The sequence below is a fragment of the Pinus tabuliformis genome, chromosome 9 (assembly GCF_031772625.1).
Source record: "Pinus tabuliformis cultivar Carrire ecotype Pingquan chromosome 9, CPIR1, whole genome shotgun sequence".
NCBI lineage: Eukaryota > Viridiplantae > Streptophyta > Pinopsida > Pinales > Pinaceae > Pinus > Pinus tabuliformis.
In genome coordinates, this window is record NC_142307.1 from 1,668,375,939 (window position 1) to 1,668,391,089 (window position 15,151).

The 15,151-nt window shown below is 36.0% G+C and overlaps 1 protein-coding gene across 1 annotated transcript; it reads right to left on the reverse strand.

Annotated features, from left to right (window-relative positions):
- Positions 1–288: 288 nt before the first annotated feature.
- LOC149155278 (E3 ubiquitin-protein ligase PUB23-like) lies at positions 289–13,505 on the reverse strand. Its single transcript, XM_089444380.1, has 5 exons — positions 12,286–13,505; positions 4,115–4,196; positions 952–1,023; positions 714–813; positions 289–422 (listed from the first exon to the last, which is right to left on the reverse strand). Exons 1-5 carry the CDS (start codon positions 13,503–13,505, stop codon positions 289–291), a joined length of 1,608 nt encoding a protein of 535 aa, XP_089300506.1.
- Between the last annotated feature and the right edge of the window lie 1,646 nt (positions 13,506–15,151).

Genomic DNA, 15,151 nt, shown 5'->3' on the forward strand with positions numbered 1-15,151 from the left:
ACACATGGGGAGAAATGTAAATTTTTGCTTATCTTTGATTAAAATATCGTTTAAACATGGATTTAAACATTAAAAAAAACTACTAGTAAAAACTCCTCTAGTTGATTGAGAGGAGTGCACGAAATAAAACATACAAGCATTTGTAATTAGACAAATTGATGTGCAAACTTCCACGCCATATACGCATAGTATTTAATTATACAAAGGCTGTATACATGATCACAATGCTGTATGGGCTGACTAGGTTGGTCTTACAGCCAACTGTCATTCGGTCAGAGTTTTCCACCATTACGTTCCAATTAACAGAGTATTCGATCTTTCAAAGCAGACACAAACGGCCGTCAACTTTTCATATGACGGTATTGACTTTTGAAAATCTAGCAGGATGGAAACCAGGGCAACGTCATCATTATAAGCCCAGCCTATCGCAATGCAGCATTTAAAACGTTTAAAACGATTAAATGTCCGGAGACATTCAAATCAGATTCCTCTAAGACCTTCAAATCAGATTCCTCTGAATCTTTATTTATGACAAGGAACAAAGGATAAGAGTCAATTTTATCAATCTACGTTTATATTATTGTATTTGTCACATGAAAAGTAAGTTAAATGTGGAAATTCAACATTTTAGAGTTCAAATATTTTAATTTTTATTTAATTTTTTCAAGCTATAATTTTATTCCATGATACGAATTTTGACGGTCGACGATTACGTTTATCTGCGCCGCCGGGTTTAGACGGAGGGGGAGGGCGAGTCGCGACTGTGTTAAACTGAGGTTCTCTACGCCGATAAGAGCTGTCTCCTCTTTCGCTCTGCGTCTACGTGACCATGCTCTTAAGCTCCCGCTACCGACGCGATAAACTTCTGCCGCTTTAGGGGTTACATCACCGTCCGATCTACCTACTGCCGGGAAGGTCTGTCTTTTCCGATCCTCTGAACGGTCGTGTTACCCGACGCTTTCGTACCGTGGGATGGAGCAAAAACGCACGATCTTTACCGGAGCCAATCCGGAATATATCATTCTAATGAAAAAAAATTGATATTTGTTCTTTATTTTTGTTTATAGCCAGAAATTGGTATAAAATCCATGGATTTCTGGCACTAACCTTAGACTTGGGTGCACTGTAGACCCGCCTGCGTCTACCTGGTTAGCTGTAGCATTTCTTCTATTATTCTATGTTGATTTTTAACTATTGCACCTTCCCCCTGTGGTAATATTTGTGTGCATATCTGACATTCCCCTGTATCTTTCCACAATCATTTGTTTGTGTTTGCATAGTTCTAAGGTTCTTGTCTCAACGCATTTATTTTCTAGTAACATATTCTAGTGGCGTTCCGCTATCAATATCGTCACCTGCTATGTAACCATTTTATTCAACATGGTTGGATTCAACAAAGATGCAACATTCAGCCATGGGTGGCATAGTGAATTTCATTTCCCTTATAACGGTTGATAAATGTAGTAGAAGGTTCATCTTTATCATTTGATAAATCATCATAATCGCATTCTTAACCCATTGGTTTTCGTGTTCGAATAAGCATTTTCACATCACTTGTACATCATTTAGATCCAAAATTTAAGCATAGGATTTTCTATAGTTGATTATCTCTACTAATGTACAAGGAATTTGGTTTTTCCCTGGTGAAATGGGATTGAATTCGACAACATTTTGGACACAAATCCCATCATTAATGTTTTCTTCTTGGAAAAGGAACCACAAAAGACCTTAGCTATAAGGGCCACTAATTATTTCAGAGTCATATTCAGGAGCAATGGCACACTATCCGACATAATGTGCCCCCATTCTCAGTCAGGGTCATTCACTTTATTGACACTTTGACTTCCGTAGTGACAGACCTAAGAAAATGACCATGGAAATGGGTATGATTAAGCCCGCGGAGGATAAATTTGAGGAGCTTTAGGGAGACCTACACGAGATCATTATTTCTTTATCTTCCTAAAAAAGGAACCCTGAAAATTGTTACAAAGGATGAGAGTTATTCCCTACTGGTAGGAAACTTCAATTATCAATTGAAAAAAACACATCATACTTTCGTGAGCACTCTCCCTGGGTTTTTATGTAAAAAATGGTATCATTCTTTAGTTGGAAAATATAATGCAAATGTAGATTAAGAATATACTCTACTTTATCATTTCTCAAAAGATGCTTCATCGAGAGACTAGAGTTGAGGCTTATCATAATATTTGCAACAACAAATGCACATACATTAATATCATATTATTTTGATGGTGCATCAAACTATTATTGCATCAACTTTGACTCTCTATTTCATAGTTATTATTCAAATGATTGATACATGTTTCATACATAATCAATAATCATGTGTGAGAATGATATAAGTTATTAACAATAAGGCTTTTAGTTTGAATTCCTATGAATAAAGCATGTACAAGAGAGCCTAATCTGCAACTAGAATTAGAGCCTCAAATGTCAAGTTAGAATCAATGTTGTAGACAAAAACAAATCCTTCAGTGTGTTTCATTTTGTAGTCATTTTTAAATAGACATTAGTTTGTGGTCATCCCAAACTCACCATTTGAGAGAACTCCCACTTAGTAGAAGAGACAAACATGAAGGTTTGTTAGGAAATCTTTTTGGAATTGCTAAGCCACAGAGCCATGTTCCAATAGTTTGTGGTCACGTTCAAATTTGTATTGGTAAGCACTTTCAATCACTAGAGGACTTAAAATTTTAGCCAAATTCGGAAATGTTTTAGGAAGAACTAAGTATTAAATATGAGTTGTAGAGTTTGTGGTTAGTCTTAAACAACCATTTAGTAAAAGACTTCTTCTTTTGTTACCCATTTAGTTGTGGTCTTCCTTAAACCACTAGATTCAAATATCACATCCAACCATTAGCAATTGTCCTCATCTCTTTGTTAGGACCCACATACACCCATTCAGATTGAAGGGTTGGGGTGGCAAGGGGGATGTTAAGTACATAAATTGCAAGGGTTATTGTGTAGAATATGATTCGACATGAGGAGTCTAAGAGATATTTAAAGAGGAATCCAATGGTCATAAACATTTCATTTATATCTATATCATTCTAATGAAATGCAATCAATTGTTATCATTATTTTATTATTATTATTATTATTAATTTACACATATAAATATTCACTTAAATATCTACAAATTATACAAAACATGGCGTGGCTTCAATTCATACATTATAATCATATTGCACTAACATTTTGCGATTTCCTCCCATCTAGATTCCTCCACATGGATGTCTACAACATATGTCAATGTACAACCATTAGTATTTAGTAATTCATAATGCCATTTATTCTCACCTACTCCATGTAAAACACATAGTTTGAGGAGGTTAGTATCCTATTAAAGAAAAATAGTTTCCAAAGTTTATTCATGACTATTCTATCAAATTCTATATTTTCAAACTCTCTAATGTAACTCACAAAATTTTCAAGATATTTCTAATGATAAAGGAGGAAATTATAGTGGCATCTTGAAACTATGTTTGACCCCTTGCTATGGTCTCCATCATTGTTGGAAGATGTAGAGACCTTATTAGTGTAAAGTTTGTAGATTGGTTAGGGATAGAGTGCGGAAGACACACTTCTAGGAATGGAAATAGAATTTGCCATCTAATCCACCATTTCCTAGTGATGATAGAATATTTGAAGCTATAAAACCACATGGTAGGGAGAGTAGCACAGTGGTTTAGACCTACACTCAAAATTGGCCCTCCAAATTATTTGACTAGAGTTGAGCCATCATAATTAAAAAATTAGTCAAGGAATAACCTTTTAAGCCAAATTTACCTTTAAAATCAATTTATTTGGAAATCTTCCTAAGATAAAATCCAAAAATATTTATTTGGGAATTATTCGTGACAGAAAATCTGAATTTCTTTTATTTGGAATCATTCCTAAAAGTGGCTCTAAAAAATATGCATGTGCAATCCCCAAGCTAAGTCTTGAATCACATAATTATATGGCCATGATTGCTCTTGATGACTAACGTGCATTATATTTTGTCTTATAAAAGAAAGGTTTTTGGTGAGACTTGATGTTTTAGTTTGAGACGTAACACCCTTATGCTAACATTTAGCTAAATTCTAGTAACCTTCCTATTGTCCTTTTTGTCCTTGCTTGAGAGGGAAAGCGTTTTATTTACTATATAATTGAGATATTTCCTTAAGTGTAGCCTATAAGATATACTTGGATCAATATACTATAATTGTTGGAAACAATTTTAATATTGAGAGGGGGGGTGGATCAATATTAAGGCTAATTTAAACTTTTTATGCTAATTTATAGTTTCTCATTCAAACAGGGAGCCCACTCTGTGTACAACAATTAATGAATGATAACAACATCCATATAAATCAACACAAGAATAAACATAATGAGTAACAAACACATGAAACACAAAGGTTTAACATGGAAACCCTTCTAGGAGAAAAACCACCAAAGCTTGTTTGCTATTTGATGTAAAAAAGAGCTCCTACTCTATTACATGACATTGTTTGTGGGCCGCCACTCACAGGAAGCACCACATCCCTTTGATTTTTTGCTAGCACCCACTATAAGGAATAACCAACCCCCTTCTTTTGTGTTCACCTAACCAACCTACAAGAAGAACCAACTGAAGCACCAACTTCATGGATTTATTGCAAGCACCAAATTGTAGCTCCTTGGATATATGCAAGCACCAACTTGTAGGAGGCACCAACCCCCAAGCTCTAATTAGACACCCACTCAAATGGAAGCACCAAATCCCTGTATGCAGGGTCCGTCCCACACTCAAAAAGGAAGTTATTACTCACTATAATTGGTAGCCACTCTGCCTAATTTTAGTTCAGTTCTTTTCTGGAGCCTTCTCTTCATTCATCCAACGGAACACTCTGTCTACTCTATAGTAGCATACATTCTCATACGAAGCTCTTTACTCTCGACTCTCTTCTTGTACACAGGAACTCATCCTTTCTCTGCAACCGAGGCACACTTGGCCTCTTCTTAGAACCACTGACAGACCGAGCTCTCTACACATCTCACTAGCAACATTGTTGCTTTTCTGCAGTTTCTCAATTATTGTCCTAGATTTTGTTTAATTTCTACACAATGGTTGATGTTATCTCCGCAGCCAAACACATTTCCTGACACTATACTCTATGAATGGCCCTCCATACTGTTGTAACATCTGGTTACTTGCCACTACTACCATATTAAATGCTTAGCATGAAATCTTAAGCATTTTCTTGACTATGCTACTCAACAAATGCAATTGTAGCACGATTAATTCAGAGAATAGGAACCTGTGTAATTCTCAATACTGAGAATTAAATCTTAGTCAACTTGCACACTCAAGGAGTACCACTGGATTGGATTATACTTGATACAATATTCGAACATCAAACTAGCACTTCATTGATGCTCTTTAAGGCTCACATGGGTCGAGATGTACATCTGCAAGGCTTCCTTGATCTAGGCCTAACCTTCAGTACTCGACCTTCTTTTATATTTAATTATTTGTGGCATGAGGAACACTCAGGTATGGAGATTTTGCATGTAGCCATATTTTCAATTCAATTCTTCTCAACATGTAAGAGAGATAAAAAAAAGATTTTTATGGAGTCACATGTTGCCTCTGGGAATCGTGGTCCTCTCTACCTTAGTCTCCATCCTTTAATTATCACCATTGACTCCATTAAAGAATTTGTGCAATTATCGTCCTTGCTGCCTTGCACCGGTACTTTCACTATCTTCCTTTATTCTAGTGATACCAACTATTATGTGTGCATTTACCTAGCTATCACATGCTTCTTCTTATCCCACTATGTCCATGGCCAATTATGGCATAACCACAAGATAGGGAGGACTTCTGTCCAAAGTTGTCGACTTATCCATGCCTAAGGAGCTAAGCTCTTAAATAGTTTTTGACTTGTCCAGTCACTGAACATATGTCCTCAATGCGTTTATTTGTTGAACCCAATTATGGAAAATAACCAAAGGGGCATATCTCTGAAATATGGCACATGGTTCCCATGATTTGTGACTCATTCCATGCCATTAAACATATACCACTATCGAGATGGAGCTCGGATGTGGTGATGCTTAAATCTTCTTATAAAATGGATCACCTACATCTTACGGTCTTGTAGTCTTCGTGTTTGGCCCACCGGCCACCTGGTTGCCTTTGAAAACCTTTGTCTGCCAGATTCTATAGACCTCCACCTGTTGGCCCCACTACAATGCCTATACTATTGAGTTGGAGCGTTGATGCCATGTGGCTCTAACGTTTTTTTAAATTGGCTTTCATAAGGCTTACGGTTGGTAATCTTATAGTTATTGGCCCACTAGTGTGCACCACTTCTAATGTTACCTTGTCTTTGCACTCTTTTCTTCGTATTCGGTCTGATGTCCTTCACACACTTACGTGCAATGGTTTTTGTTCATAAATAGCCTAGAGGCCCTCGGTCATGAAAACACATGAAAACCACTACATAACCTTGACCTTAGTGTGCCTTTCGTCATTTGATGAAAATTTCAACTTATAGGAAACTCTATGTCTCCTAGAAATCCATTGAAAGTGCTTCTGGGTTTTTGACTTTTGGGAAATTCTTGTTACGGGTTCTGTGAATTGACTTTCCATCAAATATTGTCCCCTGCTAGCTGAGTTCCTTGCCATCTTGTACCACCTTTTAAATAAACCTTTGGGGTTTTGGGCCTTTTAGGGTTCCAGAGTCCCAGGCTTCCCCCTACACTGGCTCATTACAAACCCATAACATTTTAAAATAAACCTTTTGGCTTCCACCTTCTGCGGTTCGACCTTTTGCCCCACTAAGATTCGAGGAACTATCCCCGCAACCTCGACTCACTGCTATCCTAATTTTCTTTTAAATAAGACTTTGGGCTTCTCGGCTTCCCAGGGTTCTAGGCATCTAGACACTGCAACTATAAGTGACTTTGACTTGTCAACAAATTTTGAACGAGAGGGTGATTTGCATACTTTAGTATATGATTGGAAAGATGTTTCCAATAACTTTCCAACTAGGCTATTTCCAAGAGAATTTGAGTAAATATCATAATGCATAAATGCCTCAAAATCATGGGTCTCCCAACCATCATAGTCATCTTTTTATTTATTCCCCACTAGGCCTACTACTATGATGATTCTCTACAAAACACTGCATCAACCATGCGACTCCCCTCGAACAACAACAACCTTAATGCTGGTTTGGTTGACATCAACGCCTCACTTCTTGCTTCCACTTAGCCATCAATGCTAATCTTGCTTGACATCAATGTTAACATAAATGCCAACACATTGGATGCCACCAACCATCGATACTATGCGAATTTTTTAACACATATCTCCTATGTTGTAGGAATTAATGCCAACACACTTTCCAATTATTCATACAATGCCAACTGTCCAACAATAATGAGAGAGTGGGATCCTTTGTTGATTGTAGAGCCTAATTATCTTCTTGATTTGGAGGTATTATTTGTTAACCATGTTTAGACCCCAGCTCCTCATTGGGGTGTAGAGGTGATTTCTCCCTTAGTATTGTTCCATGACAAGGATTAACAATGATAAATTATGGTTAAATATGGTTGACCATTAATGATCATGTTAACTATTGTTGAACTAGTTTTACCATGGTTAAGTATGGTTGAAATTAAAATTTCATTATGTTAAAGCCCTTCTTCATTAGCTATTTTTATTAGAAGCCTCATCAAAGAAACCCATAGGGTATTTTCTCTAAAAATTCATAAGCCGAATGCATCTCAGTGGTCCCTTATTGGACATGGGATCGATTTTGTTTAGGTAAGCACATATGTTGATGCATATGTGATTGACGTCCAATGAAGAATTTTTAAAAATACTTGCATTTATACTTCTCCAAATTCCCTCTATAATGTTTAAAGGAAGGGCCCAATATTCCTTCTAACTCAACATCTAGTCCCACAAGCAAGCTTCCATAGATGTAAAATTCCAGTTTTCATAAATGTTTAAGATGCGTAGAACTCCAATCCAAATGGACACTACAGGAAAACATGGACCACGTCATCGAGTGCCCCCTTACATAAAAAACATATCCCAAGTCCAATGAAACCCCTACGACATAGATTGTCCCATGTTAAAATCTTATTCTTTCAAGCCAGCCACGCAAAACATTTGATCTTTAGGGGAAGGTTCCAATTCCAATGGTCATAAACATTGTATTTATATCTATATCATTCTAATGAAATGAAATAAACTCTTATGATTTATTTATTTATTTTTCTATTATTATTACTATTAGTCTACATATATAAAGATTCACTTAAATATGTAAAAATTATACAAAACATGGTGTGGCTTCAATGCACACATTATAATCATATTGTGCTAACAGTTTTTGGTTTCCTCCCATCTACATTCCTCCACATTGATGCCTACAACATATTTCAATGTCAAACCATTAGTATTTAGTAATTCATAATGCCAATTTTTCTGACTTACTCCATGTAAAACACATAGTTTGAGGAGGTTATCAACCTATTGAAGAAATGTAGTTTCCCAAGGATATTCATGACTATTCTATTAAATTCTGTATTTTCAATCTCTCTAGCATACCTCACAATTTTTTAAAGAAATTTATAATGATAAAGGAGGAAATTATAGCTTCATCCAGAAATTATATATCACCCCTTGCTATGTTATGCATCATTGTTGGAAGATGTAAAGACCTTATTAATGTAGAGTTTGTAGATTGTTTAGTGATAGAGTGAGGAAGACACACTTCTAGCAATAGAGATAGAATTTCCCATATAATCTACCATTTCCTAGAGGTGATAGAATATCCAACGCTATAGAACCACATGGCAGGGAGAGTAGCACACTCGTTTATGTTAGCCTCTACAATGTCCTAGGCTGAGGAGGAGATCGAAAGAAGTAACTTCAAACCCCTTGCAGTTTAGCAGCTAGTCCTGCTAAAATAGAGAGGGATCTGTGGCATAAGCGCTTGGGTCACATGAACGAGAAGGGATTAAAATCCTTGTTGATAAAAATATATTTCCAGGTTTGAAATCCTACAATCTTGATCTTTGTGAGCATTGTATATATGGTAGACAGAGAAGGGTTTCATTCCTTAGAGGTGGCCATGACAAAAAGAAAAATGTGTTAGAATTGGTACACTCAGATGTGTTTAGGCATGTTAACATCAAATCATTAGGAAGAGCATCATATTTTGTAACATTTATAGATGATGCATCAAGGAAGGTTTGGGCATATCCTATGAAAAATAAAAGTGAAGTGTTTGGAATATTTCAAAAATTCCATGTTGCTGTTGAAAGAGAGACTAACAAATTACTAAAACATTTAAGAACAGATAATGGTGGAGAATATTTCTCAAATGCATTTAAGGAATATTGTAACAGGTTTGGCATAAAGCATGAGAAGACTGTGCCTGGTACTCCTCAACAGAATGGTGTCACAGAAAGGATGAATCGCACCGTTATGGAAAATGTGCGAAGTATGTTGTTCAATTTTGGTTTGAAGAAGAATTTTTGGGCTGAAGCAGTCAGGACCACTTGCTACCTCTTAAATAGATCTCCAACTACAGCCTTGGATGGCAGTATCCCTGAAGAAATTTGGATTGGTAAGAAGTTGAATTATTCTCACTTGAAAATCTTTGGATGTGAAGCATTTGTACATATTTCCAAAGAAAATAGGACTAAGCTAGATGATAAATCTATGAAATGCATATTTTTGGGATATGCGGATGAAGATTTTGGTTATCGTCTATGGGATTCAGTCAAACATAAAATTATTAGAAGCAAGGATGTTATATTTAATGAGTCAGAAATGTTCAAGAGCACTGTAGGTGAGTTGGAGGTCAAGAAGGTTATTGACAGGTTTGAAGAGCAGCAAGAAAACATACCACCAATACAAGAAAATGAACAGCAAATTCAAGAGCATAAAGAACAACAAGTGGAAAATGATGAACAACAAGAAGAAGGAATCTTGTAGGAACCTTCACAGGAGATTCAACCCGATAATGCACCACCACAGTTGGTTCACAGATCTTGTAGGCCTCATAAGCCTTCACAAAGGTGTCCTCCTTCAAACTATATTTTGTTGACTGATGAAGGTGAGCCTAATTGTTTTCAAGAAGCCTGTAAAGTTGAACACAGTGAAAAATGGAAGAAAGCAATGGAAGAAGAAATGAACTGTTTGCTGGAAAATAAAACTTGGGAGTTGGTAAACCTCCCAAAAGGTAGAAAGGCTCTACAAAACAAATGGGTTTACAGGATTAAGCATGAAGGTGATGAAAAGAAGGAGAGGTATAAAGCAAGGCTGCTAGTGAAAGGTTTTGCCCAAAAAGAGGTATTGACTTCACTAAAATTTTCTCACCTGTTGTTAAAATGTCATCCATTAGAGTCATTCTTGGTCTAGTTGCTGCTTTAGACTTAGAATGTGAACAGTTAGATGTAAAAACTACTTTCCTTCATGGTGAATTGGAGGAAGAAATTTATATGGAGCATCCAGAAGGCTTCATAGAAAAAGGCAAAGAAGGCCTTGTTTGTAGGTTGAAGAAGAGTCTCTATGGGTTGAAACAGACACCTTAACAATGGTACAAGAAATTTAATTCATTCATGTTGGAACATGGTTTTCAGAGGTTGGAAGTTGACCATTGTGTCTATAGCAAGAAATATGATCAAGGAAAGTATATCAAGGCTACAAAGAATAGTAGCCCTCTCTACAATAGAAGCAGAGTACATAGCTACAACAGAAGCTTATAAAGAGATGTTGTGGATGCAACGATTCCTAGGAGAGATAGGAATAAAGTAGGACAAGTATGTGTTATATTGTGATAGTCAGAGTGCCATTCACTTGGTGGAAAACCCAACATTTCATTCAAAAACCAAGCACATTGACTTAAGGTACCATTGGATCTGGCATGTGTTGGAGGAACAACAATTATCCTTGGAAAAGATTCATACAGATAGGAACCCTGCTGATATGCTCACTAAGATTCTACCACAGAATAAACATGAGTTATGTAGAGACATGGTAGGACTCGGTGTGACTTGATTCATGACTCTTATTTGGCTTCAAGTGGGAGAATGTTAAGTGTGAAGCCAAATTCATGCAGAATTCTAGATCCTTATACACTGCCATTAGTTTCTAGATCTCCATCTAAAACACATGCACGATTCTAGATCCTTCTACAACCTCTATAAATTTGTAATTTCTCTGGCCAAGGAAAGCAAGCCAAGGTCGAGGCCTATTATGTAATGCAAAGTGATTTCTGTTCTCCAATGATTGTTTTATCTATTCCATTGTTTCTGATTAAGTAATCTTGTTGTTTCTACATTTGTCTGTCTCTTAAATTATTCTTTGCTATTGTCGTCTAAGTCTCTGAGTATAAATCTGTTGTGTGTGATGTATGCTCCGAACTAACACTTGGAAATTCTCCATTGTTAAATCACTTATTGACCATTAAAAGAATACCAAAAAAAATGGTTTAGAAGAAGAGATGATTACATATTTTGAATGTAAGGTTGCTCATAAAATTGATAAGAATAATATATGTTTATGGAAAAAATCAACGTGTATATATATATATATATATATATATATATATATATTATTTTAATATTTTGTTAATTGAGATTATTTTGGGTGTTTAGAGGAAGGAATAGAATTTTTTTAGCAAATAAAATGATAAATGTTTTAATAAGTAAAATGATAAATGTTAATAATATATGTATAGTCTTCCAGCAATAGTATAGTACTGTGAAATTTTTTTATTATTTTACTATATTCTTATATACATATATTTTTGTGGTGTCAAATTTGTTAGTGAATTGATAATTTGTTTTGGTAAGAGGATGATGGCTAAGTTTTGATAATGTAAATAGATATCGCTCTCCACCGAGCTTGTAAACAACTTCGTTGGTTAAGGATATTATTCATCAATAATCCCATAATAATCAAATATCTCCCCAAGGGCCAAAAAGATCATTACTATTTGATATATCCACAGTATATATAATCTTGCACTCTCCCTCTTCGAAATAGAAATGCCTATATAACAATAATGATGATCATACGCATCGAATCCGTATGGGCCGGCCAAGTTTCTTTGTTTTTTTAAAAGTAACATTATTAAAGTCCGACCCATTCAATAAAATTGACATAACAACGAAAATGCCTTCCTTTTTCAGGCCATCTTTCTGTTTAATTGCGTGGGTGTATCAGATCAAATTTCGAAACTGTGCATGATAGTTCTCATTAGGTACGGAAGACAAGGGGAGACTCTAAAAGTATTTGCATGCAATCTCAATACCTCCTTCGCCTTCTGCTTCGTTTTTTCTGCGCAACTGAGTTGTTGAAGCATGCAAAGTTTAGACACAGCTCCACACTGAAGCACCTCCCGAAGAATCGACGCAGTTGAAGAATATGTGCAAAGCGACCAAAGAATTCGAACTGCTTTCTGAGTGGCAATTTCTGAAACCCTAATAATCTTCTTGGAGACTACAGCAATGCCCATCGCGTGATTAGCCATGGCAGCCCTTCCTTCTGCATAGTCCACTAGCATGTCCAACAGATCTAATATCTTTTCACACTTGGGCTTCTCGGCCTCTGGAAGTAATTCAATCAGACAAAATATTGTGCCTGCCTCTATAGCCATTAATCTGTTCTTTCTGGACTTTTTACATATTGCTATGAGGACAACCAAGGCAGCCATGATCGCCTGATGGCAGGATTCACCCTTTATGATCTCTAGGAGACCTTGGAAAATATCAATCTTTCCCCTGCCGATAAATTCCCAATCAGATATCCAAGTGGAAACCTTCTGCAATAAAACAACCGCGTGAAGTCTAGCTTCAGCGTTTCCCTTATGCAAGACCAAGGCCATGGACCTAATGCAGGCTGCCTCTGACAAAGATCTTGCAGTTTGCTGGGTCATAGGAAGCAGATGCAATATACCCAAAGTTTCCTCACAAGCCCTGAACTTTTCATTCTCACTGTCGTCGCAGCAAGACGAATTTATCAGAGATGCAAGAACGATACTCGAACCGGCCGCCGCCATGCACCTTCTGTTTCCCTCGCTCTCTCGCGCAATGGACCGCAATTTTTTCAATGCACTGATGCGTTCCACTGCTGGAGATCTGAGTGCAGCTTCAAGTAACGCGGAGATTTGATCGGAGTCGACGGGCGCCCGGGGAGTGGTGATTTGCTCTACGCCCTTGGAGCTGTTTGCAAGACACCATCCTTTAATGAGGCGACGCAGCGTGTGGTTTGGAGTTAAATCGAAATTCTCTAGCGGCTGCATGGTAGCAGGACACGTTTTCTTGTTGCACGAAAAAATCCAGTGCTCTATGCTTTCCCGATCATAAGTCATGCCCGTGGAAACGGTTACGGGGTCTCTCATAAGCTCCATCGATATGGGGCACCTGAAGTAAGAAGGCACCTCCACCTCCGAACAATCATGTGGTGAGTTATTGAAGCTTAACATAGTAACGTTGGTATCAATACAGCGAGATAACCAGTTATTCAGATCGACCACGTTTCAGGGCAGGCTTGTTGTCTGAAGGCTTCAATATACAGATAATTAAAGCTTAGCGTCTATGACTATATAGTTTCTCTTCCTGCACAATTGTTAATGTCAACGCACTCGCTCTGTCAAGGTTAGGCAGTCAGTTGTCGGTCGGTCAAATATAGAAATAGTCTGCAATTCCACACGTTCCAATCAATAGACTATTTCAGCTTTCATCGCAGACACTAATAGCTGTAAGTTTTTGATCCAGTCCATAGGCAACTGTAACCACCCATATCAGAATATTGACTTTTTGAAAATATAGTAAGATGGTAACCAAGGCAAAGTCATCATTAAAAGGCGAGGGTGTCGCAAGGGATCATTATGGATTACTTAAAAAGTCGTTAAACGTGGAAATTTTGGAATTCTAACTTTTTATTAGAGTTAAACAATTGGTTTGAATTAATATTTTATGTGGTTTAATTTAATCAAATCTTTATAAAATTTTGTTTGAATCATAATTTAATTTATGAATTATATATAATTTGAATATTTTAAAGATTATTTATAATATTAAATTTATTTATATATAACTATAAAAATATATCATCTAATTAAAAAATGTTTGGTCAGATTTAATTAAACATTTAAATTTATTCAATAGTTATATATTTCAACAAAAAATTTAATTAATTTTAAATTTCTTATATAATTTATTACATATAAACCTTATATGATAAATGGTTTTCTTAAATTTTTTATATAAAAATAGTTAATTTTCTTTTTTAATTTTTATATAAAAATGGTTAAGTTAAAATATCGTATATATAAAAATATCTAATTATATCATGAATTCGGTTAACGAGTGCAAAATATGGTTAGCATGCCCTTGACTAATACTTTTTTAATCAAAAATTTACTCTGAATATCATAAACAAACTAATAAACATAAATCTAGTTATATAATTTTAAAAATAAAATAAAATTAAACTTTACTTTATATTTTTGAAAATAAAAGAAATTAAAACTGAATTGAAATTTTCATATTGAGAAAAATTACATACTAATCATTTGAATTAACATTATCTCTCTCTCTTCCCATAAACCAATACGTGAATTAACATTATCTCCCTCTCTTCCCATAAACCAACACTGTGATATTCCACAGTAAAATCTTATCCATAACAAGGAGGGTTTTGCGGCAAGTCTATGCTTTGAAAGAGTGTTTAATTTGGGGAAGCTATTTTGTTTAATGGACAAACTTTGCTTAAAATCTTATTCAAATTTGTAGTTACTGAAACTACAGAAGTTGGTTGGCAAATAGATCAAGTTGGTTGACAAATTGGCAAATAGATCAATTGGTTGTAGCTAGCATCCTGAAGAGACTAGAGTAGGTGCAACATAAACAACAAGAAGGGCTATGGTAGCAGAGACATTATATCCAAAAGTAGATGTTGTTGATTCAGCAACAGCTTATCCATGAGTGCTATTGATAGTCTAAGCCCATGGATGCATAGAATCATAAATAAATGCGCAGCCTCACCGTAAAGAGCAAACTCTACATCCTGTAGATCAATTGCACGCCCTCATTAGTGGGAACAGGAGCTTATGCCTTCACATCACCA

Coding starts and splice junctions, on each gene's coding strand:
- LOC149155278 (XM_089444380.1), bottom strand. CDS start 13,505: ATGTTAAGCTTCAATAACTCACCACATGATTGTTCGGAGGTGGAGGTG. Junction 1,024..4,114: donor ACAAAAAGGACAATAGGAAG/GTTACTAGAATT, acceptor TTTTTTCATTAG/AATGATATATTCCGGATTGG. Junction 423..713: donor ACCCGGCGGCGCAGATAAAC/GTAATCGTCGAC, acceptor GCATTGCGATAG/GCTGGGCTTATAATGATGAC.